The sequence below is a fragment of the Larus michahellis genome, chromosome 9 (genome assembly GCF_964199755.1).
Source record: "Larus michahellis chromosome 9, bLarMic1.1, whole genome shotgun sequence".
Lineage (NCBI taxonomy): Eukaryota > Metazoa > Chordata > Aves > Charadriiformes > Laridae > Larus > Larus michahellis.
This window is the reverse complement of record NC_133904.1, coordinates 10,733,269-10,761,000: the sequence shown is the minus strand read 5'-3', so window position 1 is coordinate 10,761,000 and position 27,732 is coordinate 10,733,269. Positions and strand designations below refer to the sequence as shown.

Here is a 27,732-nt window from a genome sequence, read left to right as displayed (position 1 = left end):
CTTCTTAAGTTGTCTCCTAAATAAAATATTTTCCTCCTTTCACAGAATTAGTGAACCATGGTCCTCACAAGTGTGGGAACGATGGTTGGCCTCCAGAAGAAGACTTCTGGAATCAGGAATATCTGTATATTAGCCCACGTGGATCATGGTAAGACAGGTGCTTGGACTGGCAGAAGCCTCACGAGGAAAATCTCTGTGTGTGTTAGTTTGAATGATGGTGAGGTATTTTGGTTGCTGTTTTAAAGCAGTAGCTTTTCATGGATTTTGCTTTAAACTGTCTTAATCCTGATACTTAGAAATAAATTTGCTTTATGCACATTTCTTTTGTCCTGATGCAGCTTATCTTTTAGAACTTAAGAGGACATTACTTTATAATAACATGGAATAGTTGAAACTGAATGTTTTCTGCTTTTGTGGTACTGAATGTTGGCGTGAATTGAGTGTATGCCATATCTAGGTAGACTGTTTTATACCTATGTATAGGTAGGCCATATATAGGTAGGCTGTTGTATTTCTATGTTTACTTAATGGAAGAAGTTTGTTATGTAGGTGAAAATAGTAAATGCTCATTTTAGGACACAAATGTTTTGTCTAATTGCACGATACGTTGTGGTTCTGATGTTCTGTTTGTTATTTCAACTGCTTTTCTAGTCATGACAGGTAAGGTTGCATCCACTCTTCAAAAATAAACGTATATGCACTTAACAGGTGAAGCTGTATCTGAATAAACGGATTTGGGTTTTTTTTAAAGTTAGTTTGTACTTCCTTGACATGTTAAAACCCATGTTAATGTTGATATCTCAGAATACTAAATGTTGTCAGGATTCATAATATTGTTGCATCTTTTTCCATTGTCTGTATTAATTTAAACTAAGTAATTTATTTTTCTTTTCAGGCAAAACTACTCTGGCTGATTGTCTAATATCTAGCAATGGAATAATTTCTAGCCGCTTGGCAGGAAAGGTAGAGTTATACTGTCATTTTAAACAAAATTCTGGTGTGGATGTGCTGGGTTTGTGAATCAGTGATAATTAAGGAAATTCCATTCCTAGTCTTGCTAAACCTCATTTTCTTGCTGTCATGCTCTTTGATGTTTGATAAGTAACTTATGGAGATAATTCTACAGCTTTATCCCCTCTTCTTTTGTTTTTGTAATCAGCTGAGATATCTAGACAGTAGAGAAGATGAACAAATCCGAGGAATAACAATGAAATCTAGTGCAATTTCGTTGCACTTTGTGAAAGGTAAGGTGTTGATGCTGGCAAGTATAAGCTTTATATATGTATTTGTTAATTTTCCATGTGTCTTCATTGTTGCTGTTGAGATCTTTTTGTGTGCAACTTTTACTTTTGTGTTTCTTGGTGTTAGGCCATGCTTCTGCAGAGACTTAGGCACGTATTCAACTGTTAACCAAGATAATCGAGTTCCATCTTAGGGTTAAGAAAACCATCTTCAGTCATATCTCTGAGTGGAGGCAGTCAGATTAGTTGTTTTTATTTTAGATCTAAATCTTCATATTTTGATCTTAAGTCTTGAAATAATATCACTGAAATAATGTCATCTTTCAAAAAAGCACACATTTTTAAATTATTTTGTACAGTCTTACCTTTACTATCCTTCTGCATCAAGGTGCCTGTAATACTGTGCTATAAATTCTTCAGAGGGTTTTTTTATAGTGTAGTTAGAGTCTCATCTTTGTTATGACTCCATGTTCTCCACCAGCCTCATCTAGGCAGATGAAAAACATGAAATACATTACGAGCAGACTTGTGCAGAAAAAAGAATAACTAACAGAAAAGCCACCATTAGCCTTTCCATTTAATCTACAGCTGGTTATAAAAAAACAGTTGAAATCAATGATCTTCCAACTAAGTATTGTAAACTGTGGCTGCTTTATTGTTGACTCTGAAATGACCTTACTTTTAACATTTTGTGCCTGTTGTTTTTCTGTTATATTGAAATGTCGACTCTTAATACAACTTCTTAAACAGGAAAGTCATTTGATCTTATTTTGATTGTGGCTGATGATAAATGCACTGAGTTCATCAAAAGTTGACTGCTAAGCAGAATTTTTTTTGGGAGTAGCGTAGAAAATATTGAAAATTTCTCCTGTATTAATATTTTGAAGATAGTTTAGGAGTTTGGAGTCAAAAGTGTGTTTTTAAAAAAATAACAAAGTTGAAATGAGGCATTTTATGGAGAATGTAGGGTTTATTTTTATGACAGTCTGTCACGATTTATCTTTAAAATGCAGACTGTAATGCAGTTGATCAGTGTTTTAGCTAGTGATCTATTTGTAATGCCACTACAAGCTTGTTTCTTTTTGTTTGGATGGCTGGTGTGATTTTGTTTGTTTTTAATTTTCCAAAGGTAGTTGGACGTTGAAAGATGAAGATTGGCATTAAGAGTGAAATTAAAACCAACTAGGCACAAGCCACTAGCGTAATGGTTACTGCAGATTGGGTCCTTAGAAATTAATAATGGCTTAAGCAGTACAACCGGATGGCTGAAAGAAATATTTTTGAAAACTGTTCTGAAATATTGATTTATTGTTTGATCCTAGGTGATCAGGAGTATCTGATTAATTTAATAGACTCCCCAGGGCACGTGGATTTTTCTTCAGAAGTATCTACTGCTGTCCGACTCTGTGATGGTTGCATCATAGTGGTGGATGCTGTTGAAGGAGTCTGTCCACAGGTGAAATAAAGTATATTAAATAGAGAAAGAGGGTAGAGAAGACAGAGTAAGTGAAGTCTTAAGTGTGTTACATAGAAAGAAAAGATGAGCTTTTAGATGAGGTTTAAGAAGTTTTGTAAAACTTTTAGTAAATGACAATGTACTTGAGGTATGAAAGAGGGTAGTTAGTTTCATAGCTGTGCTGAAAAACTGAGCAGCACTGCCGAGTGGGTGTAGTGATGTAGGGCTGAAACAGTGAGTGTGCAATTTTTAAGGTAATGGGATATTGTATAGAGAAGAAATAAATGTCTTAAGGGAAATAATTTTGATATCTTTACATGTGCTTTTAGGTTATTGAAAGTGAAAAACTGCAAAATAACATTGAAATTGGTTTTTTTTCATGGCTTATTTTTCTAAAGAGTTGAGGGTTTTTTGTTGTGAGTGTTTTTACTATGAAATTCTGTCATTCTGCAGAATTTTGTAATAACTAACACTGTACTTTGGGAGTCAAATTTCTGGTTTGAATGTAAATCTATCCTTTATTATCTGTTTAATTAAATTTTAGAATTATATTGACTTTTTTTTTTAACATTTCATCTCTTTTGTAGTATCAAGCTTTCTGTAATGGATTTTTTTTTTAACTATTTCCTTCTTAATAGACTCAAGCAGTTCTGCGGCAAGCATGGCTAGAAAATATACGTCCAGTATTGGTGATTAATAAAATCGATCGCCTGATTGTGGAGCTCAAGCTCACCCCTCAGGAAGCGTACTTGCACCTTAAGAATATCTTAGAACAGGTATTTGTGCTATAGTGTCATGTTCATACAGCAGATTTTGTTGACCTTTTTTTTTTCTTCCCCCTTTTCTCCATTCTTGAATTGACAGAGACTGTATTTTTCACTGCCTTATAAATTTAGTGCAGCAGAACCAATTTTTTTTTTTCTTTGTGGGATTGAGCACTAGAACATCTAGTATAATTTTTAATGTTGAGATACATTTTATTTCTAGTTGGTTTTGAGGTTCATTCAGAACATCTGTGATAGAGAAAAGTGTATTAAATGCCTCTTGACAGGTCATCAGGAAGAGTCGTCTGTTTTAGAAATAGTATGCTGAATGTTTTGCTCTTCCTGTTAAAGTGCTTAAACTTCTTTGGAGATAGACAAAGAATATCTTTAGACTGCTCCCGATATTGATAGATTTATGCAGCGATAAAGTTAATTCATCTTTTAAGTTGTAAGTTAAGTTGCCTTCAAACTTTTTTCTTTTTTCCTCCAGAGCTTACTTTTTAAGCACTTATCTACATGGTTTCCCTTTGCCCTCCTTTGTTGTTTGTTTGTTGGCAGTAACAAGTTCCTATTTCACCATTCCTTGTTCTGAGACACAAAATGAGACGTATGATACTCTGTAACTGATTCAATCCTGATGTGGCTGACTTTGAGACTAACATTTCGATTTAAACACCATGTACTTTCCAAGTCAAACTCCTCTTGTCTTCAAATGGGCAGGATTAGATGCACGAGGTCTGTGTTTTAAACTGCAAAATGAATCACAGGCATGCTATCTTGTTTAAAAAAAACCAAACCCTTTCTTATATTTTTGGAGGGCAGAGTGAATTGCATTTTAATTGCAAGGGTTGCGAAAGAGTGAACGAATCTTAGGTGTTTTTACATATCCTTCTGTAGATCAATGCAGTCACTGGAGCACTCTTTACCTCTAAAGTCTTAGAAGAAAGAGCTGAGAAAGAAACAGAAAGTGAAAGTGTTTCAGACACTGCACCAGGAGATCAAATTTATGACTGGAGTACTGGATTAGAAGATACTGATGATTCACATCTTTATTTTTCACCGGACCATGGAAATGTGGTCTTTGCCAGTGCAATTGATGGCTGGGGTTTTGGGTAAGTCTGGGATTTAGTTATTGACTTTATTTGTTTTAATTGATTACTGCAGTTACTCTTAAAGTATTTTGAGTTGCTTCATCTTTCTAAAGATGTTTTTTATATTTTTCTGTGATATGCAACTATGTATAATTAGTCCTAATGTATTATTAACACTGGACAGCTGAAGGTACTACCAGCTTTGTCAGCTATGTGACAGGGACCCTTGTTTTACTTCCACGGCAGCTGCTGAGCCCACTATAGTGTCCAGCCTAGCCTGGTAAACTTAGTATTTTGTTAATTGCTGACATTTGATATACTGTAATAGACTAAGCCAAAAACTGTGGCAGCACGGGAGCTGTTTTACAAGTAGATTGGACTTTCCAGCCACAGGGACAGTGACATTCATAACAAGCATAAGGCAGGCAACTGGCATCAGGGCAGCAGTTTCGGCTGTCAGGTTTGCTCCAGTGCAATTCTGGGTCACGGCATTACTGTGATCTGCTTTTTCTGTATCAGACTTTGACTTCGTGAAGTCAAAGCCTTGAAATCATGCATTTGTCTTCAAATGTTTATACTCATCAGTCTTAATCTGGCTTTTTTCTGTTCTTCATTCAGATGTGTTTCTTATCTCATTACCTAATATCTTTATATTTCTGTTTCAGCAGTTGCTAAAGAAAATTGCAGAGATGTTTAAGTAAAAGTAAGAATTTGGGGATAGAACAATTTCAGAAAATTTTCTGGATTACTGTATTGGCGTTTGTGATCAATTTCTGTTTTTCAGTCCTTTTCTTAGTTTCAAAGGGCAGCAGGCTAGTGTAAAGGTTACAGATGTTCTGATTGCTAGCCACAAGGTGGAGTCGTTGTCTTCATCATGAAAATATAATTAAAAAGATATACTCAATAATACAGTGAATGTATTTAATATTGCAAAACCTTTAAAAAAAAATCTTCTCCAGGATTTTTAAGTAAAAGTCAAGCTCTTAAATAAGGTTCCCTGCGTAGTGTGTAGTCTAACACAATCGTTTATTAGCATTGCAGAAGAAAGGGAAAATAAAATGGTAATTATCTGTCATAAATGATAATAATTTATAAAAAGAAAAATCAAATGTGTAAGGAAACTGAAAACAAATCTTCAAATTCTGACATGTTCTTTAGTCTGAAAGAGATCTTTTCATACGGGGTGTGAGTGACAGGAGCCCTTTTAATTTCTGAAGGCTAGTGGGGGGTTTCTGATACCTTTGGTGATCTGCGCATTAACACACATCTTAACTAAGTCCTCCATTCCTGTATGGTGCCCACAGTCACTCTTCTGCTTTATGATGTGCAGGGAAACAGTATTTTGATTTTTCCTGACTTGAAACTTTTAATTGAAATTACATGGAAAAAACAGATTATGTTTACAGTAAACTGTTGTTATACAGAGTATTTGGGATGCAACTGTTATAAACTTGTTCAAGTTCGGAGTCAGAATGCAAACATTTTCTTTAGTGGATGTAGAGATATTTTAGAGCTATCTGCTATTTTTGTTCTGTATGGATAAAAATTGGGCATTTTGAAGCTTACTTTTGTTTTGGATACTGATAAAGCCCGTGGAAGGGAATAAATGAAAACAAAAAGCTAAGTTTTTGTTTGCTGAAGTTCAAAGGTGGCCTAGGTTTAGCATTAGTATTCTAAGGATACGGCCAGGGAATGCTAAACACTAAGAAAAATGTTTCTTAATGAAAATGATACAGTGGAGAACTTTGTTACAATAAGTAGAATTACAAGCTCAAAGGCAATTTAGAAACTATTTCTTTAGATCAAGCTACTTGACATTTGCAAGTCAATGATCAACTATTACGATTTATAGGTTGCAGAACTAGATTCTGGTTTAAGCATGTCGTCATAAATACCCTATGATCACCTTTGTAATGAGAAAGCAAGAATATTCCTAATTGGTAGGTGAATATAGTAGTCATTTTTGTAAAAGTGAGAGTTCAGGTAGTTATCTTGCTTTCGTGATTTCTTTTCCTCTGATAATTTCTCTGTAGATAGAATTTAATTTCATACAAATGTGGCAGAAGATTGATTTGTTTCTCCAGCTCAGATTTTTAGCAAAAAATACTTCAGTTTGAACTGTTTGACACCAGAGGTGCTTTCTGATGTACTTTCAGGTTATGTATCTCATTTGTAATAACATTGGGGTATATACAGAGAGGTGGAGAAGAAAATTTCTCTGAAACATTGCGTAGGGCTTGAGAGTCTCTAATCTGTTGTTTTCAGAAATAATACCTTGTGTTAATTTTCTTTTTTTTATTGTTATTTTTTTCCCCAAAGCTTTTAGCACTTGGTATATGTTGGTCACTGATATTTCGGCGGCTTCGACAAATAACAAGACTCCTATCTGCTAGTTCTCTTATTTGTACCTGTCCTAATTCTCCGTTTTTTTCCCCTTACATCTTGAAAATGTTTTAATGTATTTGTTGAAGCTGAACGAAGACTGTTGGCTTTCTGATACTGCTTTGTTTCTTATGATGAACTGGCGAGCCCTGGTTCAGATGAATCATACTATGGAAGGGAAAAAGGAACATTTTCCTTAATTAGTTTCAAGAGGTACTTCTGGACTGCCAGCAGTACTGTGTGGTGAAATACAGATCAGTGGAGCGTTATCTTAGTCGGGGCAACCGTGACTGCTATTACATGGTTGAGAGTTTTGTTCTTAACGGTATTACGACTTGTCATGGCAGGAAAAAATTAAACCATTAGGCAGTCCTAGCCCTCATCCAGCGCAATTAGTACATATGCTTTTCTCATAATCGTCAAGTGTTGAAAGAATGCTGTAAATATGTAGGCAGGAGCTGCTGGCACAAGAATTTTGAAGGTTCTCGCCCTGGTCAGAGTTTGGGATAGTTTCTGGAAAAACATCTAATTTTTGGTCTTAGTTCAGAACTCGTAGCTTATGTCTTGCTGACATGAACAAGTCTTTTTTTAGGTGTGTAGAAATTGGAGAATTCTGGATTTCAAAGGACAGATTATCAAATATCATTGTTCTGTAAATAGTACTGTTCTTATTGTAGACGTGTATTTTTGTTTCTCCATGCGCAAGGAGCAAATATGTGGTAATTTTTTTTCTATTACTGCTCACTGAACATTTTCAGCAAGGAAAACCACACAATGTTCAGGACTCCCTCTTTAGGTCGTAAGCAACCTGCTTTTATTAACTCATGGGGACCACCGAACAACACAATTGGCTGTATAACATGATTTTGGCATTACAGTTTTTATATTATTTTCTGGGGTTTACTCATTATTAAAGCGATGATTCAAACAACAAGAAATGCCCAAAGTAGTTAATTTAAAAAATAATTACCACCATCTGATGGCTCAAGTGTGGCTCGAAAGAACACCTGATTTTTAACTTGTACTGTTCTGTTCACAGACCGTAGTTAAATGTGTCATGGGATGTCTTCTATAGAATAAATTTGAGATTCATCACATATTTAGAAATTTTGTATTATGCTTTTGAGTTTTTACTGTGGAGGTAGTACACAAATGTTTATTCCAAATAAACAAGTTCAGCCTTGAAACTGACTTGAAACGAAACAAAAACATACAGAAACTGCAGACATTTTTGAGATGTTATGAATAAATTTTTTTGCAGGTGTAAATGTTAAACAGTGGGAGCTAAAGTGAAAACAATTGGAAAAATGGGAGTAAAACAAGGACTTGAGATTTGTGTGTGATTTTTCATTTGTGTGTGTCTGTTGCTTAGGCACATGGAAACAGTAATACACTTTTATCGAGATGTGTTTTGTTTCCTTTCAGCATTGAGCATTTTGCCAAAATGTACAGCCAAAAGATTGGAATCAAGCCTGCAGTACTTCTGAAAACTTTATGGGGAGATTATTATCTAAATACAAAAGCAAAGAAGATAATGAAAGGTGATCAGGTAGGGAGGTGGTCAAAAATATTACCTGTTTTATTTTTTATTATTATTTATTTATTTATTTATTTATTCTATTCCTCATAGTGTATTCTGAAAATTGACCTTAGTACCTTTTCACTCAATATCAGTAGAAGTGTAAAGTCACTAGGATAGCCTTGCATCAGCCCTTGGAGAAGAGAACATTCCAAAATCAACCATTCAAAAGCTACACGGAGGAAATACCATCTAACAGTGCTCACAGTTGCTCATAGAATCATAGAAGGTGTTGGGTTGGAAGGGACCTTTAAAGGTCATCTAGTCCAAGCCTGCTGCAGTAAGCAGTGACATCTTTAACTAGATCAGATTGCTCTTAAATGTCTCTGTTCACAAAATAAAAGGGACATTGCAACTTCCAAGGATTCAACATAGAGTGAAACAAACAAGATGAATGGAAGACTAACAATGTAGTAACGAGTAGCAAGAGGGTCTCTTGTCTTATTTGAAGAGTCCTTCAACAGCTAAGGATTTAGGATATTCACGTTTAGGTTACTATTTAGGATATAGAAAATCTTTTTTGTTTTAGTGAAATCCCACTGAATGCTATACCAAAACCCTGGCCTGAAAACTGCACTTCTCTTGCATTAAGCATTTCCACCACTAAAAGTTAAGGGAGGAGAAGGGAGTTTCCCTATTTCAATTTAATGAAGATTTTTTTTTTTTTGGTGTGTCTTCTTAGGTGAGGATTAATAGTTATAAAAAGGTTGATAACCAGGTAGACCTGTTCCATATTTATCAGTCCCTTTTTCTGAAATTGAAACCATTGTCCTTCACTTCTAAATGTCATGTTTATTAAACATGTTTTATAAGACAGACTGTTGAAGTAGTGATCTTGTGTCAAAACAGATAGCTGTCTTGGTTTTGAATAAAGGTTTTACCTGCTCCTTATGAAAATAGTCAGTTAAAAGTGTAGTCTTAAGCCTATTGTAAAACTGAGGAATTGCTGGTAACTACCTGTATGTTTATGTTCTACCAGTCAAAAGGAAAGAAACCTTTGTTTGTGCAGTTGGTGCTGGACAACATATGGAGTCTCTATGAAGCTGTTATGAAAAGGTGAGAAGATCTGTAAAGTTTTCATGGAATCTCTTTCCATGTGCTATGGTGATTTTTTTTGAATACTCAAACAAGAAATGTAGATGCTTGTTATATATTGCTACTGTGGATTTTTATGTATTTACTATTTTCCTTACAGAGATAAAGAAAAAATTGAAAAGATAGTCACCTCTTTGGGATTGAAGATTGGTGCCCGGGAGTCACGGCATGCAGACCCTAAAGTTCATCTTAATGCCATTTGTAGCCAGTGGCTACCAATATCTGATGCAGTCCTCTGTATCCTTAAGAAAGATACTACTTTTTGTTCTATTGGCAGTTCTCAGACTTCAGAGCGTGCTCACATATTTCAGTGTGTGGTTTGGTATGATTTATTCTCTTTTTTTCATGTCTGTGCCTATGCTAGCTGGACCTATTTTCTCACTTGTAATATTAAGTTACATATCTACAATTAGTCTTACATTTCTCCAACTTGGTGCTTTTGCACACATCCTTTTTTAGGAAAATAAGTTACGAAACTGGAGGCAGTTTAACAATACACATTCACTATGTAGTTTTATGTACAAATGTTAGTGTTTTTCCTGAAGGATAAGCCAATCTCCTTTTTATAATAATATCTTAGGTCTTCTGTCCATGAGCTTCTGTAAGTATCTGGTGTTATGTTTCAGGCACATGGATTCTTAATCAAAGATCAGCCTTCGTGGTTTGTCTGCTGTGTAGGTGGTTTTCTCATAGTTTGTAATATAATAGATACTATATTATAGCAGGTATGCACAAATTATTGATGTATATATACTAATTAGTTCTGTAAATACTGCCCCAATTGTACTGTTCTTAGTTTCCCGCTTGCACATGGGGTGAGCCACCCCTACTTAACTATCCATTCTGCCCTTCGATAAATGCCTGAAATTGTTGCTGACTTGAGAGGGAGCTGTATGCACCGTAACCTAGACAGAGCTGGATTTTAGCTATCTGTTGTTGCTGGCAGTTAGCGAATGAGATTTAAAGAAACAAACATTTAAAGCATTTGTCTTCCTTTATTTGCATTCAGTAAGGAAATATATAAATATATATCCTTAGCGATGTGTTTTAGCCATGGTGTGTAACAAACTTCCCAGTCCTCTTGACATCGCTGCAGAGAGAGTGGAAAAGCTGATGTGTGTTGGAGCTAGAACGTTTGATTCTTTGCCACCAGAAACTCAGGAACTGAAACGCGGTGAGTAGGGGTTCTCCCATTAAATCTTGGTGGTTTTGTTTGTCTTTGGATCTCTACTTAGATTTAGGGTTATTTTACTTGTAGTAGCTTTGTTGATGTTTGTCTGTGACATGCCATAGTATTATGGCTTATTTTTATGGCCGTAATGGTTTTCTTCAGTCCACTATATTTGTGGTTTTTAGAAAACTCAAGTTGCAGATGATGTAAAGTCTAAGACGCTGACACTGGGGATTTTAGAAGGAGACAAGGTTAATGCCTGTTTTTAGTTCTAAACAGTAGAAGTTATGATGTAATTGAGAACTGAAGATTTTACAAACTTCTATATTAAAATCATTATAATTTTTAGCCAGTAGAGATTTCAATTTGGTTTTCATTTTTACAAATCTATTGATTAACTAGGCCCAGGTTTTCGTAGTTTAAAATAAAAACATTTTCTGTTGAATTTATTGTTAAGTAGTTTCCGTACTGAAAAGAGGTTAGTAAGATATAGCTTAGCTGTTACTACAAGCATTGTCATTAAATATTTCTTCAACATTTCCATAGCTCGTAGCTTGATTTCTTAGTTATTTGATGATATTCCAGAATGATAAAAGATTACGAAATAAAACCAAGAGTCAAAAGACTTCCAAGGCAACGAATATATTTTGTTACCCAAATGAAGATATAAAATCCTGATATTTTGAAGTTGGTTTAAGTTTTGCCGTTGACTTCATTGACATCACAATTTCAAGTCCAGTTCCGGCAGAGTTTCCAGCTTTGACTAGGAGTTCCTCCTCAGGAAGGGTTTAGTAGTATATTCAGACTCTGTTGTGTTGAACACTGGGATGTTGGTATGCAAAAGTAAGCAAAAGGAAGTTTGATAATCACCAAGTCCTGTGCTATAAAATTGTAATTGGGGCTGGAAAGACTATGTTCAATGATTTAACTCTACTATAGGCAGTAAAAGAACTGTATATAGGCAGTAATGAAAATAAACTTGGTGTACAGGATGCTCATATTCCTTTTTCTATCTTTGAATTATTTATAATGATGTGTTCATGTATGTCCTGTATGAAAATTGTAGTGCCTTGGAAAGGAGCGCAACTTCTGAGTTTGTTTTCCTGAAAGACAGGTGATAATCACTGAAGCTGAATTAAGTACTTAGCGGAGTTAAAAGTCAAAGTTGAAACTGATGCTACGGATGTAATGCTCAGTGGTGAGCAAAGCTCGTAATTCTCCATGTGTATGTGGTAATTTCCTCTGTGGGTTAGGAAGTTCTATATAGAATGAAGTGATGTTTTTCCCCCTGAGCTGGTAGTCAGGAAAATAATGTTCCCAAATGATCTTCTCAGACAGATTTGTAGAGGACAAATATCCTTATATGTATGATTTTGTTCTGCAGACACTCTTTCTGACTGAACAGAATATAACAGAATACTATTTTTTTGTAAGGTAGTAAATGTTCGCTGATATTTCAAGAGGTAGTTTAGTAAAAATTGCAGGAAGATACCATGCTTAAGATAGTAACAGTTAAAAACGTTCCTGAACTTTGTATGCGTAGTGAAAGGTGTTTATAGAACAAAGTTTTGAAAAGACCTTCAAGAAATCTAAAGGGGTGAGATACCAAATGTCAACCTAAGATGAGATGTGAATGTCAAATTGATTGTTAGGAATTGTTTCCCAGGGGCAAGGCAACTGATATTTTCATGCTTTACTAAATATTTAGAAACATTGTATTCTGCAAATGGTATTCAATATTGTATCAGTATGAGTTAATTAGAAGAAATTTGCTGCTGTAAACTCAGACCTTTACTGCTCTTGGTTATGAAAAAATAGTGTACTTCACATTTAGTGAATATCTTGCTAATTTTTAGTCGTAGTCTTGCACTTTGTTTGCCTAGGCACTTTACAATATAGTCTTTTCATACCTCAGATAGAAGGCAGAAATGTAGGAAAAGACTATTTAATTTCTGTGTTAGAAGTTTTGAATGGTATTGTGTCTGTTTTGGATTTGATAATGTGTTCCAAGTTGGATGAAAAAAATAGTTTTATGGAAATTTCCTAAGTATTAAATGAGTTTTGTGTGGATCTCTCATCTTTTGAGGAATATCCGTTCTTGCAGTTTAGTTGTTCCAAGTTCATGAAGACATGAGCAGGACTTCCTCCTTTGGTTTGAAAGGAGGGAGGATGCTTTGAGGTATGGAATAAATAGGTTGGTCTTAATGCTAAGGTGCTCTCTCTCTCATTCTAATCTAAACCAGTCTATGAACTCAACTTTAAATACCAGAACAATATATTTAGTTGGAGTAAATGTAGTTTGTTATGAAGAGTTCTATTTTTACAATTTTGCTCATTTTATTGTGAAACAGACTTGAAGATATGGACATGGTTATCAAATGATTAATTTTCTACTTTTCTTGTTAATGTCTTTAGCATATTATCCTTTGAAATAGGAAATAAACAGTTATTCCTAGAAGACTGGTGGAAATCCATAGTTCTATCCATACTTTTGGGAAAAAGTTGTGCAAATAACTTTCTTTTATGTTTGTTCAGCTTTTATGAAATGCAGTAGTGAAGGAACAGCCCCAGTTATTGTCTTTGTTTCCAAAATGTTTGCTGTTGATGCAAAGGCATTACCACACAATAAACCAAGGTAAGAAAATGTAACATTTAACTGTCTGATCTATATTAGATACTTTTAGGAAAAGAAGTTACATTGTAAGCACGGATAAATGGTTTTAGACCTGAGAAAATAATTCACTAATTCTTCAGATGTAATAAAATCTTTTCAGCAAGTAGAGATTTTCTGAATGAATTCAACAGATGCTTTGTTTAAACATCTTTAGGTTTAGAAGATTTAGCACATTTGTTGTGAAGTAAAAGCCGCATTTGTTGGAGAATGCTTTTGTCCAAATATATCATCCTAATGTATACATTGTATGCAGTCTCAGAGTGTTTGGTTGAAAACGTGATTGAGTTGTAATGCTTTCTTCGTTTTTCAGTAAGGTGGTGTTGGCATGATCATAAGGCTTGCATTTGTACCAAGAAACACTTCCCATCAAATCTGGCATAATAGCTACGCGATCACCCAGTCCATTACAACTTAAAATAAAATGGGTTAATTAAAGTAGTGTAAACCTTGATTAACTGTTTGCAGTGAACTGAAAGGCATTAATGCACTTTACAAGATTTTCTTCTGGGAGGTTTGGAAGATTTTTTTGTTATAGCTTTTTGTTTGATGACCATCTTCTTTGAGGGGTAGATTTCATTTGCCTGAACTAGTTAAGTGACTGCTTTTAGCTGAAACCATCTGCTTTTTTACAGAAGAAATGTACTTCTATGATGAATTTATAAGAATCGGGTTCATCTTAACTTTTCATCCCTCTTAGCCTCTGGAGCATTTTCAGTAGTCAACTTTTGTACTAACTGGCCATGTCATGTTTTTCTAGGATTGTCACTGTACAGTGAAGCAACATAAAAAATATTACTCTTTTTACTAAATTAGACTGATTGTGACTGTTAAATCTCTGTGCAAAAAATGGTACTCTTGCTGTAGTGATATTTAAAAGCTTTACTGCTATCTAGTTTTTTCACACACTTCCTAGATTTACTTAAGTTTTTTCTTATCATGCTTATCTGTGAATCTTCCACCAAAAATCCTTCTTGCAGTTAAGTTTGAATTCAGGGAAAAAAATGCATTGCACTTATGGATTGACCAGACACTAGATGGTGCAGTTTTACTTCGAGTTCTGTCCTTAAAGGTATCTGAAACGAGTTCTTGCCCAGGTACTGGTGTAGCACAGCAGTGCCATTCCTGCTTTGTCTGCTTTCCTGGATATATACTCTAGTTATCAGAGAAGACTACACTGAGGCCATCGCTTTTTGGCTGTTCTATCGCTGATAATGACCTGTTCTTTTATTAGTTGGGAGGATTGAGATTCTTTGACATGATGAGGATGTAACATAGGGGCAAAAGTGGCTTTTACATACACCAAACACAGGAAGACTTGGACATATTTTCAAGATTTTAGTCGAACTTTAAAAAAAATAAAAACCAAACTAACTACCGTAAGTCATTTTTTGTGACTACAACTTGATTTTCAAGCAAAAGACTGTTTATAAGAGATTCTGACTTTCCCAAGACTAATGGATAGCTCTTACCAATTTTTTCATTATATGTTGTTTGCTTATGAGCACTCTGCCACGTGGATAAACTCTCCTTCCCTGTCTCCTCCGACATTCATCTTACGTTTTTCTTGGTGGATTTTTTCCTACTCTCCTTAGTCATCCCTCTTCGGAAAGGGAACTGTTTTACGTGTGTGGTTATATGCCATATGTTAAACTTTTATTCTTTTAAAAGAGAGACAAAACTCCCCCAATGGACAAAAGAATATTTTGAAGAAATTTGCCATGTATTGTGGTTCATAATATGTGTATGACCAGCTCAATTTTAATTTTTTTTTGGCAAATGGTGCATTTAGTACAGAAGCTTATGCATTGTGACTTGTTGGTTGTATTTTCTCCTTAGATGATAAAATGTACTGCTCTCAATTTTATTGATTTTCAGAACACAAATAAGACTGCATTTTTGCACTCTGATGCCTATTGTATAACAAATCAAATATAAAAATTCTGATCGTCAGTCCGGTTTGAAAAACCTCAAGATTTTTACTGATTTGACTGCAGGGTTGCAGTTGACTGATAGTCCAAGTAATGCAGAGCTGATCTAAAAGCCCAAACAAAATTTAGATTAATTAGGCTTTATGAGATAATATTGCAGGAGAGTAAGGACTTGAATTCTTTCTGGGAGACTTCAGGCATATTAGTGGTGACAGTAGACAGTATGTCCTTTCTCCCTGTTTATTCAGTGAATTGAAAATTGTAGTGTCTTGCTCTGTAGTTTGTGTGAAAGGTATTTCCTGCTAGCCTTAATATTAAATTACTCAATTAGTTACTAATTGGCTAGTATTAAAATGAAATTACATGACTGTTTTTCTTTCAGATAACCAGTCATTATCAGCACCCTGTAATTTTGCTGATTAGGTAGTATTAACAATTTTGTTTTAAAGTGACAGTTAGATTCCATTTCTTTGAAAGCTAGTAATATAGCTAAATGTGTAGTTCTCGATATTTTAATTGTTAAGATTCTACAGGTAAGCAGCTCTTGAAGAAATCAGAAATGGAGGTTAGCTTTAAAGAGGAAGGAAAGCTATCTCTGTGAAACAAGATATTAAGCGTTTTAAAAACACAGCATTGTGAAAGTGTGGTTCCTGAGCATATGTTTGGAATTATATTGGCCACTGTGTGCTATTGACAGTTACACAGTGAAGACTGTGCTTAACAGAATTCAGTGACGGTTGTGTGGAGTCTGTGAGATCCGATGTTTAAGCCGGTATTCCATGAGGATGCTCTGAATGACTGAACATAGGGAGGAACAAAGAGTATGTACACTATGCCAGTTAACAGTGGCTTCATGTTTACCTATTTAAGAACATTAATGCATGTTATGTGTTCCATTTACACGTTAATTTTGAGGAGCTGTAGCTGTGTTCTTGTGTATTCTGATGTTTGACTGCTGGACCTGCCTGCTAGGTTATTTGCATCCTTTGGGGGGCGTGGAGGAGGGAGGATTTTTAAGTGTGTTAAGGCATGTAAAAAATCTGAGATTTTTCTCCAGATTTTTTTTTTGTCAAGATTTATACTCTTCTACTTCCAGAGAGGAAAAAAAATTAGTTCCATGCTACTGTCTTTTTCTTTCCTTTTGTAAGATAGTATTGGGTAACATTACTTTTTTTATAAGTTTCTTAGAAGTTTCAAATTTTTACAGTTTACCTTGTTTCTGACATCTGCTTGTAATACGTTTTAAGCATTGGTTGGGAAAAGCTCTTTTAAGTCCAGAGTTGGATTTTTAATTAAAGCGACCTCCTTTGAGACTGCTGTTGGCAACTAATATCTCCTAGAAGGTGACTTTAAAAATTAATAGATTCTGTACTAAAACTGCTTTTACTGTTTTTGCTTTTACTTTTTAAATAACAAAGTTTGTCAGCTCTTGTAACTCTACAATACATGGGAAAATAATTTGTGGTCAGATTACAACAGGTTGGCAGCTTATACTTATGTTTCTTTGGAAAGATTTGCTATTTGACTTTTCTATGGTACCAGTACATCCCTGAGTTTTTATCAGGTTTTCTAAAGAAATGAGAATCGTGCAAATATGTTTTGTCTTCCAGTTTCTTCTGTCTGAACTCCTGAAGTTGTTTGCTAATGCCAACCAAATCATACAGAGGTGTAATTTTTCTCAAAATTGGTGATTGGGCAGAGTAGACAAACTAATTAGGACCCCTGATAAGTGAGTACAGTGTGATGTCCTTCACTTTAGATATGTAAAATCAAAATATGTAAAATCAAACCCAGTAGGAAATAGGGCCATATTGGCTTCTTTTGGAGCTACTGTATTTAATGAGGCCATGGTTATCTGATGATGCCTATGGTTATTTATTCTTAAGTATCGCAGTGTGCAGAATTAGGTGTTCTTTCAACATATGCTGTTTCTTTCTCTCCTTTCTACGGGTGGTTCACATTGAACTGCAGTCTAAAACAGAATGGTTGAGTGTAGGTGTGGAAATGAAAGCAGAGCTTGGTATTTAGGTACAGAGTATAAATGTTCTAGTTTGCTCTTCCTGAGGCTCAGAATTCTGTCTTTATCTAACCTAGCGTAAAAGAGAAATATTTAGTAATTAGTTACAATTGCGTTCAAGTAATTCTAGTCATTGCTATGTGTATTTAATATAAAATACTGGAAAAATGTACCTTGGATATCAGATGTTTGTTATGAAATCCTCTACTAGCTTTGTAGACTTTCATGTGTAAATGTCACAATGATGTGATACAGTGTCAGCAACAGGAGGCAAACCATTTATGTTACTTCAGATCCATCTGAATAATGTAAATAAATAGAGTACACTAAAGAAATTCTATTTCTACTTTTCAGTGGTAATAAAGAAAAGTATAAATAACCTGACATACTAAAATTATATTTCATGACTGCACGAAGGGTTATAAAACTTGTAATACCCTTACAACTTTCCTTCAGAATATATGAAAGGTACTTCTTTCTCCTCAGTAAGCTTGAAATCAGGAGTATTTTTTTTTCTTAGGTGTCACCATGAAGTATGTGCTTTCCCATACAATTCTGCATGAAATTATGATGATAATTGTCTCTGTGTTTTGTGGTACAGCTTGTTTGCATGTCTTAAACCAACAGATTGTAGTGTACTTCATCTATTTCCTTTCTAATGTTTCCTAAAAACTGTATTGGAAAAAATATAAATCCTGTGATTTTTGCTCAGCCTTCAGCTAAAAAGACATTACATTGTCTTGATCAAAAGAAGAGAACATTTATGAAGCTCCAAGCTCTGTAAGAAACTATATCTTCTTGCAAGTAAATTAATTTTTATGTTTAAAGGCAATATGATTTACAGTGACTTCAGTGTGATCTGAACCCATCATCTTCGGTTTGCATTAATAGTTTGTTCTAAATTGTAATTAGTGCATTAGAAATGAATATGGCATGAGTCATCTGAACAGCCTGTCGGATTTACAGGTTAACATCTGAAGATGGCACCCACTTACATAATTAATAGTTTAATGCATACTTTTCAAAAATGAAAACCCTACTTATGGTTATTGTGAAATAAATTTCATTGCCACAGTATAGATTTGAATCCAGCTAAGACCTTTGGAACTGATTTAAGGGAGGAATATGTAGTAATGGTTGAAATTTGAATCTCTGGACATAATTTAGTTTGTGTAATTGTAAGCTTAAAGAGAAAAGCTTGTAACATTCTGGAAGGGTTTTGCTTCAAGTTTCTTTCCTTATTGCACATTTAGTATGTGAGATAAATCAAAGGTCAGTGTATCAGTCAAGAGCGTTTCTCAGGGCAGTGTATGACAGCTTGATATCTTAGTTTCACTACATATCTCTGAATGAATGATAATTGCTATATAATATAATACGAAATACTTGTTGAGTATTCCCCTTTGCAGGAGCCCTGTAAGAGTATTGTATGAAATTTTATGTAAATTCTGATACAGATAATTTTCAGTTGTTCATTTTGTGTATACACATTTATTTCTACTGTGAATTACCTATATTTCTTCTGTGAATTGCCTAGTGCTTTCGGTTGCAATAGACAAGATAGGAAAGGTAGTCTTGGTAGGTGTACATTAGCTTGTGAGTGGAAATAGTTCCATAGACATTAAGCAGTTAATCCAGAAATTAAGGAATTTCCGTTGGATTAGGAAGTCCACCGGATATACTCTGTGCTGAATTATAGCAAAGAAGCTGCGCTTGAGAGAGCTGTCCTTAGGGATGCTGTTGTCAGAAGTCTTTGAGTGCCATGCGGTGGGCAGAACAGCAGCCAATGGTTTAACTAGAACTTAGTTCTGAAGAGCAGAGTAATGGAAGAGTAATCCAGAAGATTCTGTATAAATTACTTGGATTTAAAGACGTTAACAGAAATTACGCCCTTAGTTTCGCGAAGTCAAGCACGTGTCTGTGAGCTCGTGGAATTTAAACTGGTAAAAACTGTATGAAGAGAATGTAGTCTCAGCAACTTCAAAACCTTGTTCATGGCATGGGAGATGCGTCACGGACACTTGTTGACAGTAGTATCCATCTTTTGGAAATCAGTTGATGTTCCGACTGTGATGTTTCCTTTTTAAAATGATCTGAATGTTAAAAAGTTAAAAAAAATGAACGTAACACATTCTATAATAATCAGAGGCCAGTTTGTGTTTGGGTTTTTTGTTTCTTTATTCACTATGAATTTTTGAAATGCTTTGGAATGAAGTCTCTTGTTCATAACATGGAAGGGTAGAAAAGCTATTGTATTCAGAGGATGGATTGCATGAAGTAGTTGTCATTCAGTTTGAAGTCAATGAGTTATCCTGGGGGAATGTGGGACTAAAGAAGAAACTGGCAGTAGCTTGCTTACATTACCTGAAATCTGATGCATTTAATCAACAGTCTACTGAACGTTAATAGTATGTACATTATACTCTTTTCTACATTATTATTTCCATAGGGTTTGTTCACCTCGTGGTTGAGGTTAAGATGAGTTAGTAATAATGTAGTACCCATTTATGTCAGCTCTATTACTTGTGCCTGGTTCACGTGGTGTCTGGATGCCGTAGCACCTCTTTGCGGGTAGAGAATCTCTCTTTTTCTTTCTGCTCCAGAATTTTCATTTACTGTTTTTTGTGTGGCTGCATGGTCCTATTTTTTTCCGCCAATATTAGGAGGCCGTAGATCCTTTCTTATGGAGTCAAAAAAGGTGAGGGAAGAACTGTGGTAAGGAAGAGGAAGAGGGAATCTTTCTTCTGGTTTGGTCAGCATTTGTTCAAACTTGATTTGCCTTCTGATTGGTTTTGCCAACTGGAGAAATTTAATAAATCAGGGTGTAATTTAAAACTGGTTTTGTTGCAGATCCAGTGCCTTATGTGCATTAATCTTGTTCTGTGTTCTGCTTGAGTGTGTTACAATTCTATATAAGGATTTATTTGACAACGTTATCTTTTTGTGGTTTCTAATGATACTACTGGGAGTGACTAATTTTATAGAAATCAATGCTGACAGAAACCAGGATGGAAGTCTAGGTTGTACCTACTAGCTAAAGTCCCCCCCACGCTCAATCCGCTTATCAAATTGCGAATATAATTTACTGTGCTTATATGTATTGCAGCTTACTCCAGTGCATTCAGAATTTTAAGGTACCTTTAACATTTGTGATTAGGACTATCTGATACCTAAATATACTGATACTTTTTAAAATACCATGTAAAGGGAAAAAAAAGCAAGCAAACTTTTTTCTTTTACTCTCAGGATTATTTACACAAATGAAAAGTATTTTTGGACATTAAAATGTGTTGGAATGCATACATACGTCCTCATGTGTATACTATGCCATCATATATAGACTGCATTTATGACACCCTTGGCTGTCTCATCTATGCTTTCCCTATCAATCTCTCCCCTCTGGGAATTTTTCAGACATGCCAAACCCTTAAATAGCTTTGAACAGCTGCCTTCAGGAAAAAAAAAATCATCATAGAAAAGTTTTCTTCTCCACCATCTGCTTTGCATTTTGTATTGTTCAGCCTCACTCTCTTTTGCAATAAAATAAACAAACCAAACAGCAATACCACACTAACCCAGATTTCAGAGATACGTATTCTTAATTCTGTCACAGTGATTTTTTTTTAAGAGATGATTTTTTTAAAGAGAAAAAAAAAAAAGAAGTTGCTGAGAAGTTTATAGTGGCAATTTTGTCTTCCTTTTGGCTTTTCTATGACACATAATGTGTCTGTCCCAGGGTCTGGGTTCTGAAAGTCTTCAGTGCTTCAAATTCTGACATTTTATCCTGGAGGCTTCTCTTAAGTAATTTTTAGAGAGTTTTTAAATTTATATATAGTTTTCTTGCTCTTTTGAGTTGAATGTTTGGATTCAAGGTAAGCACGATAACTGTTCAAAGTGATTTCCTGAAGTTCCAAGAAGAATTTTGATAAAATGAAGGGTCTTGTTAGGCATTTTTTAAATTAAGTCTCTTGCAGAATGTGTTGTATGCAGAAAAGCATCCATATTATGCTATAAAAAAATATTTCTGGCAGTGAGTTGGTCTCAGCCACAGCCACATAATCTGTTCAGGGCTTTCTGCCCCTAATTAACCCAGTTAAGGGCAGAGTAAGTGTCCAGTAAGTGTCTCTACTGGCTACATATAAAAACTTTGACCTTTAAGTGATGGGTTGTTTCCCTGTTTGGGAATAGTTGATCTGGGGATGCGATTCAATCTCTTTTTTTTTTTTTTTAGTAGAGATCATATTTGTATGCCTGTTCTGTAAAAAAAAAAAAAAAAAAAAAAAAACACCACACACAAAAAAAACCAAAAAACAAAAAAAACCCTGCTGTAGTGCTTCACTCTGTTGGATTTTTTTTTTCTCTTATTTTTTTTTTTCTCTTAGCATTTATTGCTACTACTGCTATTCAGGAAATCCTGGACTGTTTTTCTAAGGGTGGAAATTAAAGAGCGGAAGTGACTTGTCCAAGGCTACTAAACAAGCTAAACCGACTAATAGGGCACTTTATTTTAAAGCTCTGTGTGCTTGGTACGCTTGATTGAAAAAAATCCTAAACCATCTTAATACCTTGTAAGAACCGTTGTTCTTCAGATGAGCAAATGGAGGCATAAGGACACGGTGTGTAGCTGGGGTTTTGCTGTGGAATTATGTTCACCTTCTTGAGTTAAGTCAAGAGTTATGACTGTGATTAGTTTGTCCAGTTGTGTTGTACAGGGGCATGTTTTACGATAGAATTCTTCTGTTTCTTCTCTCAAATTAGAATTCCGTTAAGAATATTCATATAATGTAAAAATATGCATTGGTGGTTATTTTGGAAATAAATTATTTATTAATGCTGGAAAGCAATATGTATTTCCATTACTCCTAACACAAAAAAAAAGGCATTTTAGTTCCATAAAAAAATTATCTGCATAACTTATTTTTTTCCTGCTTTTAAGCCACGGTGATAAAGATTATTTTTTTAAATGTAGGCACCTGACAGGATGTTACGTGAGAAACTGTTGACATTGAAATTACTAAAGAGAATAGATTATTCTTAAGAGCGCCTGTAATGATTATAGCAGGATCACGGGTTCAGCTCTTTTATATGTGAAATTAATAGAAAAAGAGGAGGAATTGGAAATAGAAGATGACTAGTGTCTGAAATTAATCTCCTCTTCTGGACTTTATTAAATTAGAAGATAACCTCATATAACAGATTTTTATTTAGGGCCAGATTTAAAAATCAAATGGGCAATTTCGGGCAGCGCTGTTAGATTTCATATATGTGTAACTCACTTTACTGTTTAAAATGCTTGCAAAGAGTTGCATTTAAAAACAAGTCTGTCTATATTGCCTTATTTAAGAATTATAATGTCATTCTTTAATTTTTGTTACTTATTGCTTTAAATCTTATGTTAAAGCACTTTGTTTTAAGGCAGGGTTTACCAGTGGGTAGATACAAATTGCATCAGAATAATAAAATTATCTTTTGTTGTTGTTGTCTCAGTTTTAAGTGTTTTGTCCTTCACGAAGTTATTCACCCTATGGAAAGGTAGCTATAGCAAGCAAAGACTTTTCCCTGCATTTGAACACTTGCTGTAAAGACTGCCTTCAAATAATAGTGATAACACAAGTAATTGAAAATGACAGTATTTGATCCCTATGTATTTGGTAGAAAAGTCTAGTATTTTTTTTCCAACTGTCTCGATATAGGTAAGCTTAGATTAGTACACTGCATGCTTGATTTTAGCTGTCATTCTAGCGCAGGATGACATACTGGACATGGTGTAAAAACAATTTTGAAAATTGGCTTGGATCCTTTCTGAAAAAATGACAATTTGCACATCAGTGGGAGAAACTTGACTTATTTTAACAAAATAAACAGTAGTTTAACATGGTGGCCTCTTCCTAAACATGGTAGAGGAAGTTTGCTAACTTTAGCTGACTTAAAATATATAATGTCATGGGGACAAAAAGCATTCTGCATAAGTTTTTACTTATGCCAAATATAGTATTCTGATTATTGTGATTTAATTTATTTTAAAATAAATGACGTTTCCAAATACTAATGTTTTAAAACACAATGTAGGCCTTTAACTCAAGAAGAAATAGCTCATCGGCGTGAACTTGCAAAACGAAGGCATGCAGAAAAATTGGCAGCAAATCAAGGAAAGGAGCTGTCAGAAAAGACCCCAAGTGAAAATTCGTCTGAAGTAACTGGGAACACTGGTGATGCGAAAGGTATGTAATGTTCTGCTATCTTGTTTTTCTCAGAGGATGTTTAATAGTAGTTTCTAGCTGTTGTCAAAGGGCTGTGTACCTTACAAAGAATCATCCACGTGCCCATCCAAACAGTTCAATAGATGGAACTGAACAAAGAGTGAGGAGGGATTTTTAAGAAAGCTGATAGATCATAAGTGCTGTAATGGATACCTGTATGCCTGGGAACATGCTTACTCTCGGTACTTTGAGTCAGTGGAGACAGATGATGCTTGAAGGAGATGCTCTGCTGAAAAATTAAATAATTTTCACTCCAAGTAGAAAGATGCGCCCATTAACTCTTGCTGATATGTATGGGATAGAAGAATTCAGATTTGTCTAGCTTACTGCTAGAACCATCTTACGGGCTTGTTGCTAGCATACTTTATGCCAATATAACTTTAATTCCTTTAAGCTTTTATGAGACTAACTGTTAAAAAAACAAAAAAACCACCATAAAACCCAAGCAGACTAATAATAAATTGGTACAAAAGCAGTGTATGAGCAACAGGACTGGATTATGAGTTACAATGGGGCATTCTTGCTGCCTTAATGTGTCGCCAGATGTGATAAAGTAATATGTAATTGATTATTTTTTTTTTCTTCAGATGAGGCAGAAACTGGTTTTATACTTCATATATTTTTCTAACTTTGATTAGGTGAGGAGCAACAGCTCACTGGTCAAGCAGAGATCGTGACCTCAAAGGCAATGAAACAGGAAGCAGACAACAAGGAGTCTTTCATTGCTTTTGCTAGAGTGTTCAGCGGCGTGGTGCGAAGAGGGCAAAAGATCTTTGTTTTAGGACCAAAATACGATCCTGCTGAGTCTTTGCATAAGGTAAGTGAACTGTTTGCATAAGGTGACAGTGAACTGTTACCGTAACTTGGGATTCTTCTGAAACACTGATGGCTTGACTTTTTACCCATCGCTCACTCAAAAATAAAGAAAGTTCAAGTCAGAAATTCCAAAAAGTATCAAAGTAATTTAGGTGATTGTGGTAATAGCTGATTGTGTCTGTAAACTCACTTCCAAAATAGTTTAAGGTACAGTGTTGTATTAGCTAACAATAAATCCAGTATGTGCATACTTTGTTTCAAAGAAAACTTGCGAAGAAAAACACAATGCTTTTGGGGAAGAGGAAGGTGCATAATAGTATTGGAAAAAAATGTTGTTAAATGTTTTGAGATTGTGATCATCGCAGTTCATTACTTATGAATTTACTTTAAAACATTTGTTTTATCAGTGACAATGAAAAGCGAGCTAGAAGTAGTACACATTGACTTAAAAAATTACCAAAGAAAGCATTATTTTTTGTTTTCTTGGTAACATTTGCTCGTTTGCCACAAGACTGGATTTTTGGAAGCGGAAAAAAATATTTTCAAGTATATGTTGATTTTTAATACCTAACTTCGGAAACGAAAATGCTTTAGAATGTATTTCGTAGCTTTGGAATAGCTCAAGGAGGTTTTGAGGAAGAAGTTTTTATCAGTACTAAGTGATAAGTATCCAATGCCAGTTGTTTTACTCTGTGTAGCTGTCATCCCAGTGTTCTGCTACAAATGATATGCCTTTAGTACCTCATATGACTTGCTGTACATTGGAGAATCTCTACTTGCTTATGGGAAGAGAACTTGAAGATCTTGAAGAAGTACCTGCAGGAAATGTTCTGGGTAAGATATAACTAGTGTTTAATTTCCTAGAGCTTGAATCCATATATTGTCCAAAATACATGGAAATTTTTCTGATTTAAGAAAAGTTAAATCTGTGAATGTTTTTAGGTATGTTGTGTGTGCAAAAAATGAAACCACTCTAACTAAACTGTGATTTCTGTGAACTTTGAATTGTGAGGAGGGAAAAGTTGCACAAATAGGAGAAAACTAGGGATTGTGTTAGCCTGTTATCTTCAGGTTGGAGTATTGCCAGGTAAGCATCGCTGCCAGGAGTTGCCAAAGGCAGCAGTAAGGTCTCATATTTTATAAGTTGCAAAGATTATTTATAATATTTTCCCAACAGTGGAAATTCTGTAATATGACTTCTCTAGTGATGCGGATAATTGTAGTTTTATTTATGGGTCTGCTTTTGAACTATGGTGCTAAAAAATTGTCGCCTATGGCTCTGGCAAATTTTGAGCTTTCTCCATGGACAAGGTTCGAAGCGATAAGTCATCCTAATCATTAAGTTATGCTCTTCTGTGCCAGATTCTGAGCTGCTTTGCTCTAGAGTGTGAATAGTATTCTTTGCTGGTTTTGTCCTTCATTTGTCTTTTTATACTATCAAAACTAGTGTTTAGAATTTAGAAAGCCTAAACTTTAAAAGTTGTTTGGTTCTTTATTTTTTTTCATTTTGTGAATGAAAATGTATGAACTACAGTAAAACCTAAGGGTGGTGGTTTTTTTATGTCTATTGACTAATTTTTAGAAATTTATCATAAATATATAGTAAAATAAAAATAGGTGTACTCTGTTAGGGTTGGATTTTGTTAGTCTAGGCAGTTAACCATGCTGGTTGCTTTTAGCATGGGCCTAGTGTTCAGAACAGAAGCAGCTGGTGAATTAGTTTTATTTGGAAGCTTAATATTTTAAAATTTGGAACTATACCTTATTACAGTCTGATGCCCAAGTTGACCATTTTCAGGATCAAAATGTATTAAATATGTGCTCTGTTTACTTCAAAAAATGATTAAGAGTTTTAAAAAAAAAAAAAAAAAACAAAACAAAAAACCAAAAAAAACCCCAAAAAACCAAAACCCACCCCAAAACAACTCTGCATTAAGAGTGAAATGATATTATCTTTGTGCTTGCCAAATACTCCTGGAGCTGCTCCTGCAGATAAAAATATACTGTAAGAATTATATTTAATGTTAAGAGCGGGACTAAATTTCAATAAATGTTTTTGTAACCAATTAATTCTACCAAAAAATTGTGAGTAGTGCCTACTGCTGAAGCCTACTCTTCAGTTGGGTCTAGCTTTTCCGTAAAGAAAAGCATATTAGTTGAGCAATATGAAAGTTCTTAATGGTGACACGAGATTTGTCATATTTAGAAGAATTCATTAGAATATTAAGATCAGAATTAGCAGTCAGAGCTCTTAGCCGGACTCTGTTTGGTATTTCATCTCTTTTTACCAGATCATTATCTAGTCTCTTTATATATTGACAAAACAATTTTAATTTTTGCCTAGAACATAAAAGCTCAAGTACGTATTTTGGTTTTCTTTTTAAATTTGATGTCATTTTAAAGCATTTTTAAAACTAAGAGCCCTAAATAGCTTCTTGTTCATTTGCTTCTCCTATTTCCCTGTAAAGCTGCGTTGTTAATTTACATAAATTCAATAAACACCTTTACTGGTTTGATGATGATTTACCACACTCAGGAGAAAAAGCAATACATTTATATGAAAGGAATCTGTAACAATGGTGATGCAAGATTTTTATTATTCCAGTTAGTAACAATGATTTCTGTTTCATAGGCCATTTATCTTCCAGCTTTAAAGCATACAGCAGTGATTTCTCTCCAGCCATATAAGGAAACTGCTTGTAGATTATCTAGTAAATTAGGGAAGCTTTTCTGAAAGCTCTGTAGTTTTACTCTGTATAATTAAATTATTGCCATAAGGAATACACAGTTAATCATGACTGCCTGTTTCCACTTTAAAACTCGTGGCGTAGGGTTTTTTCAGATTTTTTTTTTTTTCCCTTCAGATTTTGGAGGGCTTTTGCTATTATTTATAGGTTGTTTCTTACAAGGAAGAATCTGCTTGGTCCTAGCGAGCAGCCTTTTTATTTTTTATACTGGCTTATGCAAAGGTTTAATGATCAAAGGCGTGGCTTGATACATGGATGGTTTTACTGAAGATAGAAAGATTTCATCCCCTGTTCCTTGTGTTCAATTAATATTTCCTTAAAATACTAATCTCCTTTTAATTACTAAAAATCTGAGAAACATGTAGCAAAATATTGTAAAAGGAAAAGGTAATGAAGGATACTGTATTTGAACTACAAAGCTGTCACACAAACAGAAATGAAGAACATCCAACTGAAAAGCAATACTATGGCCCTGCCTAGTGTAGCCATTGACATTCTGGCAAGCTTTGTA

General features: G+C 34.7%; 1 protein-coding gene across 3 annotated transcripts in view; it reads left to right on the top strand.

Moving 5' to 3' along the window:
* The window catches only part of EFL1 (elongation factor like GTPase 1), an 83,176-nt gene that overhangs the window by 893 nt on the left and 54,551 nt on the right, over positions 1 to 27,732 (top strand). For all 3 annotated transcript variants that reach the window (XM_074600813.1, XM_074600812.1, XM_074600814.1), the window contains exons 2-15: positions 46 to 148; positions 896 to 963; positions 1,160 to 1,244; positions 2,564 to 2,697; positions 3,336 to 3,473; positions 4,359 to 4,573; positions 8,360 to 8,483; positions 9,493 to 9,569; positions 9,709 to 9,845; positions 10,660 to 10,782; positions 13,315 to 13,414; positions 23,468 to 23,619; positions 24,297 to 24,475; positions 25,173 to 25,308. In XM_074600813.1, coding sequence (XP_074456914.1) covers positions 58 to 148; positions 896 to 963; positions 1,160 to 1,244; positions 2,564 to 2,697; positions 3,336 to 3,473; positions 4,359 to 4,573; positions 8,360 to 8,483; positions 9,493 to 9,569; positions 9,709 to 9,845; positions 10,660 to 10,782; positions 13,315 to 13,414; positions 23,468 to 23,619; positions 24,297 to 24,475; positions 25,173 to 25,308 — 1,759 coding nt within the window. In that variant the 5' untranslated portion in view covers positions 46 to 57. The remainder of the gene's footprint in view (positions 1 to 45; positions 149 to 895; positions 964 to 1,159; positions 1,245 to 2,563; positions 2,698 to 3,335; positions 3,474 to 4,358; positions 4,574 to 8,359; positions 8,484 to 9,492; positions 9,570 to 9,708; positions 9,846 to 10,659; positions 10,783 to 13,314; positions 13,415 to 23,467; positions 23,620 to 24,296; positions 24,476 to 25,172; positions 25,309 to 27,732) is intronic.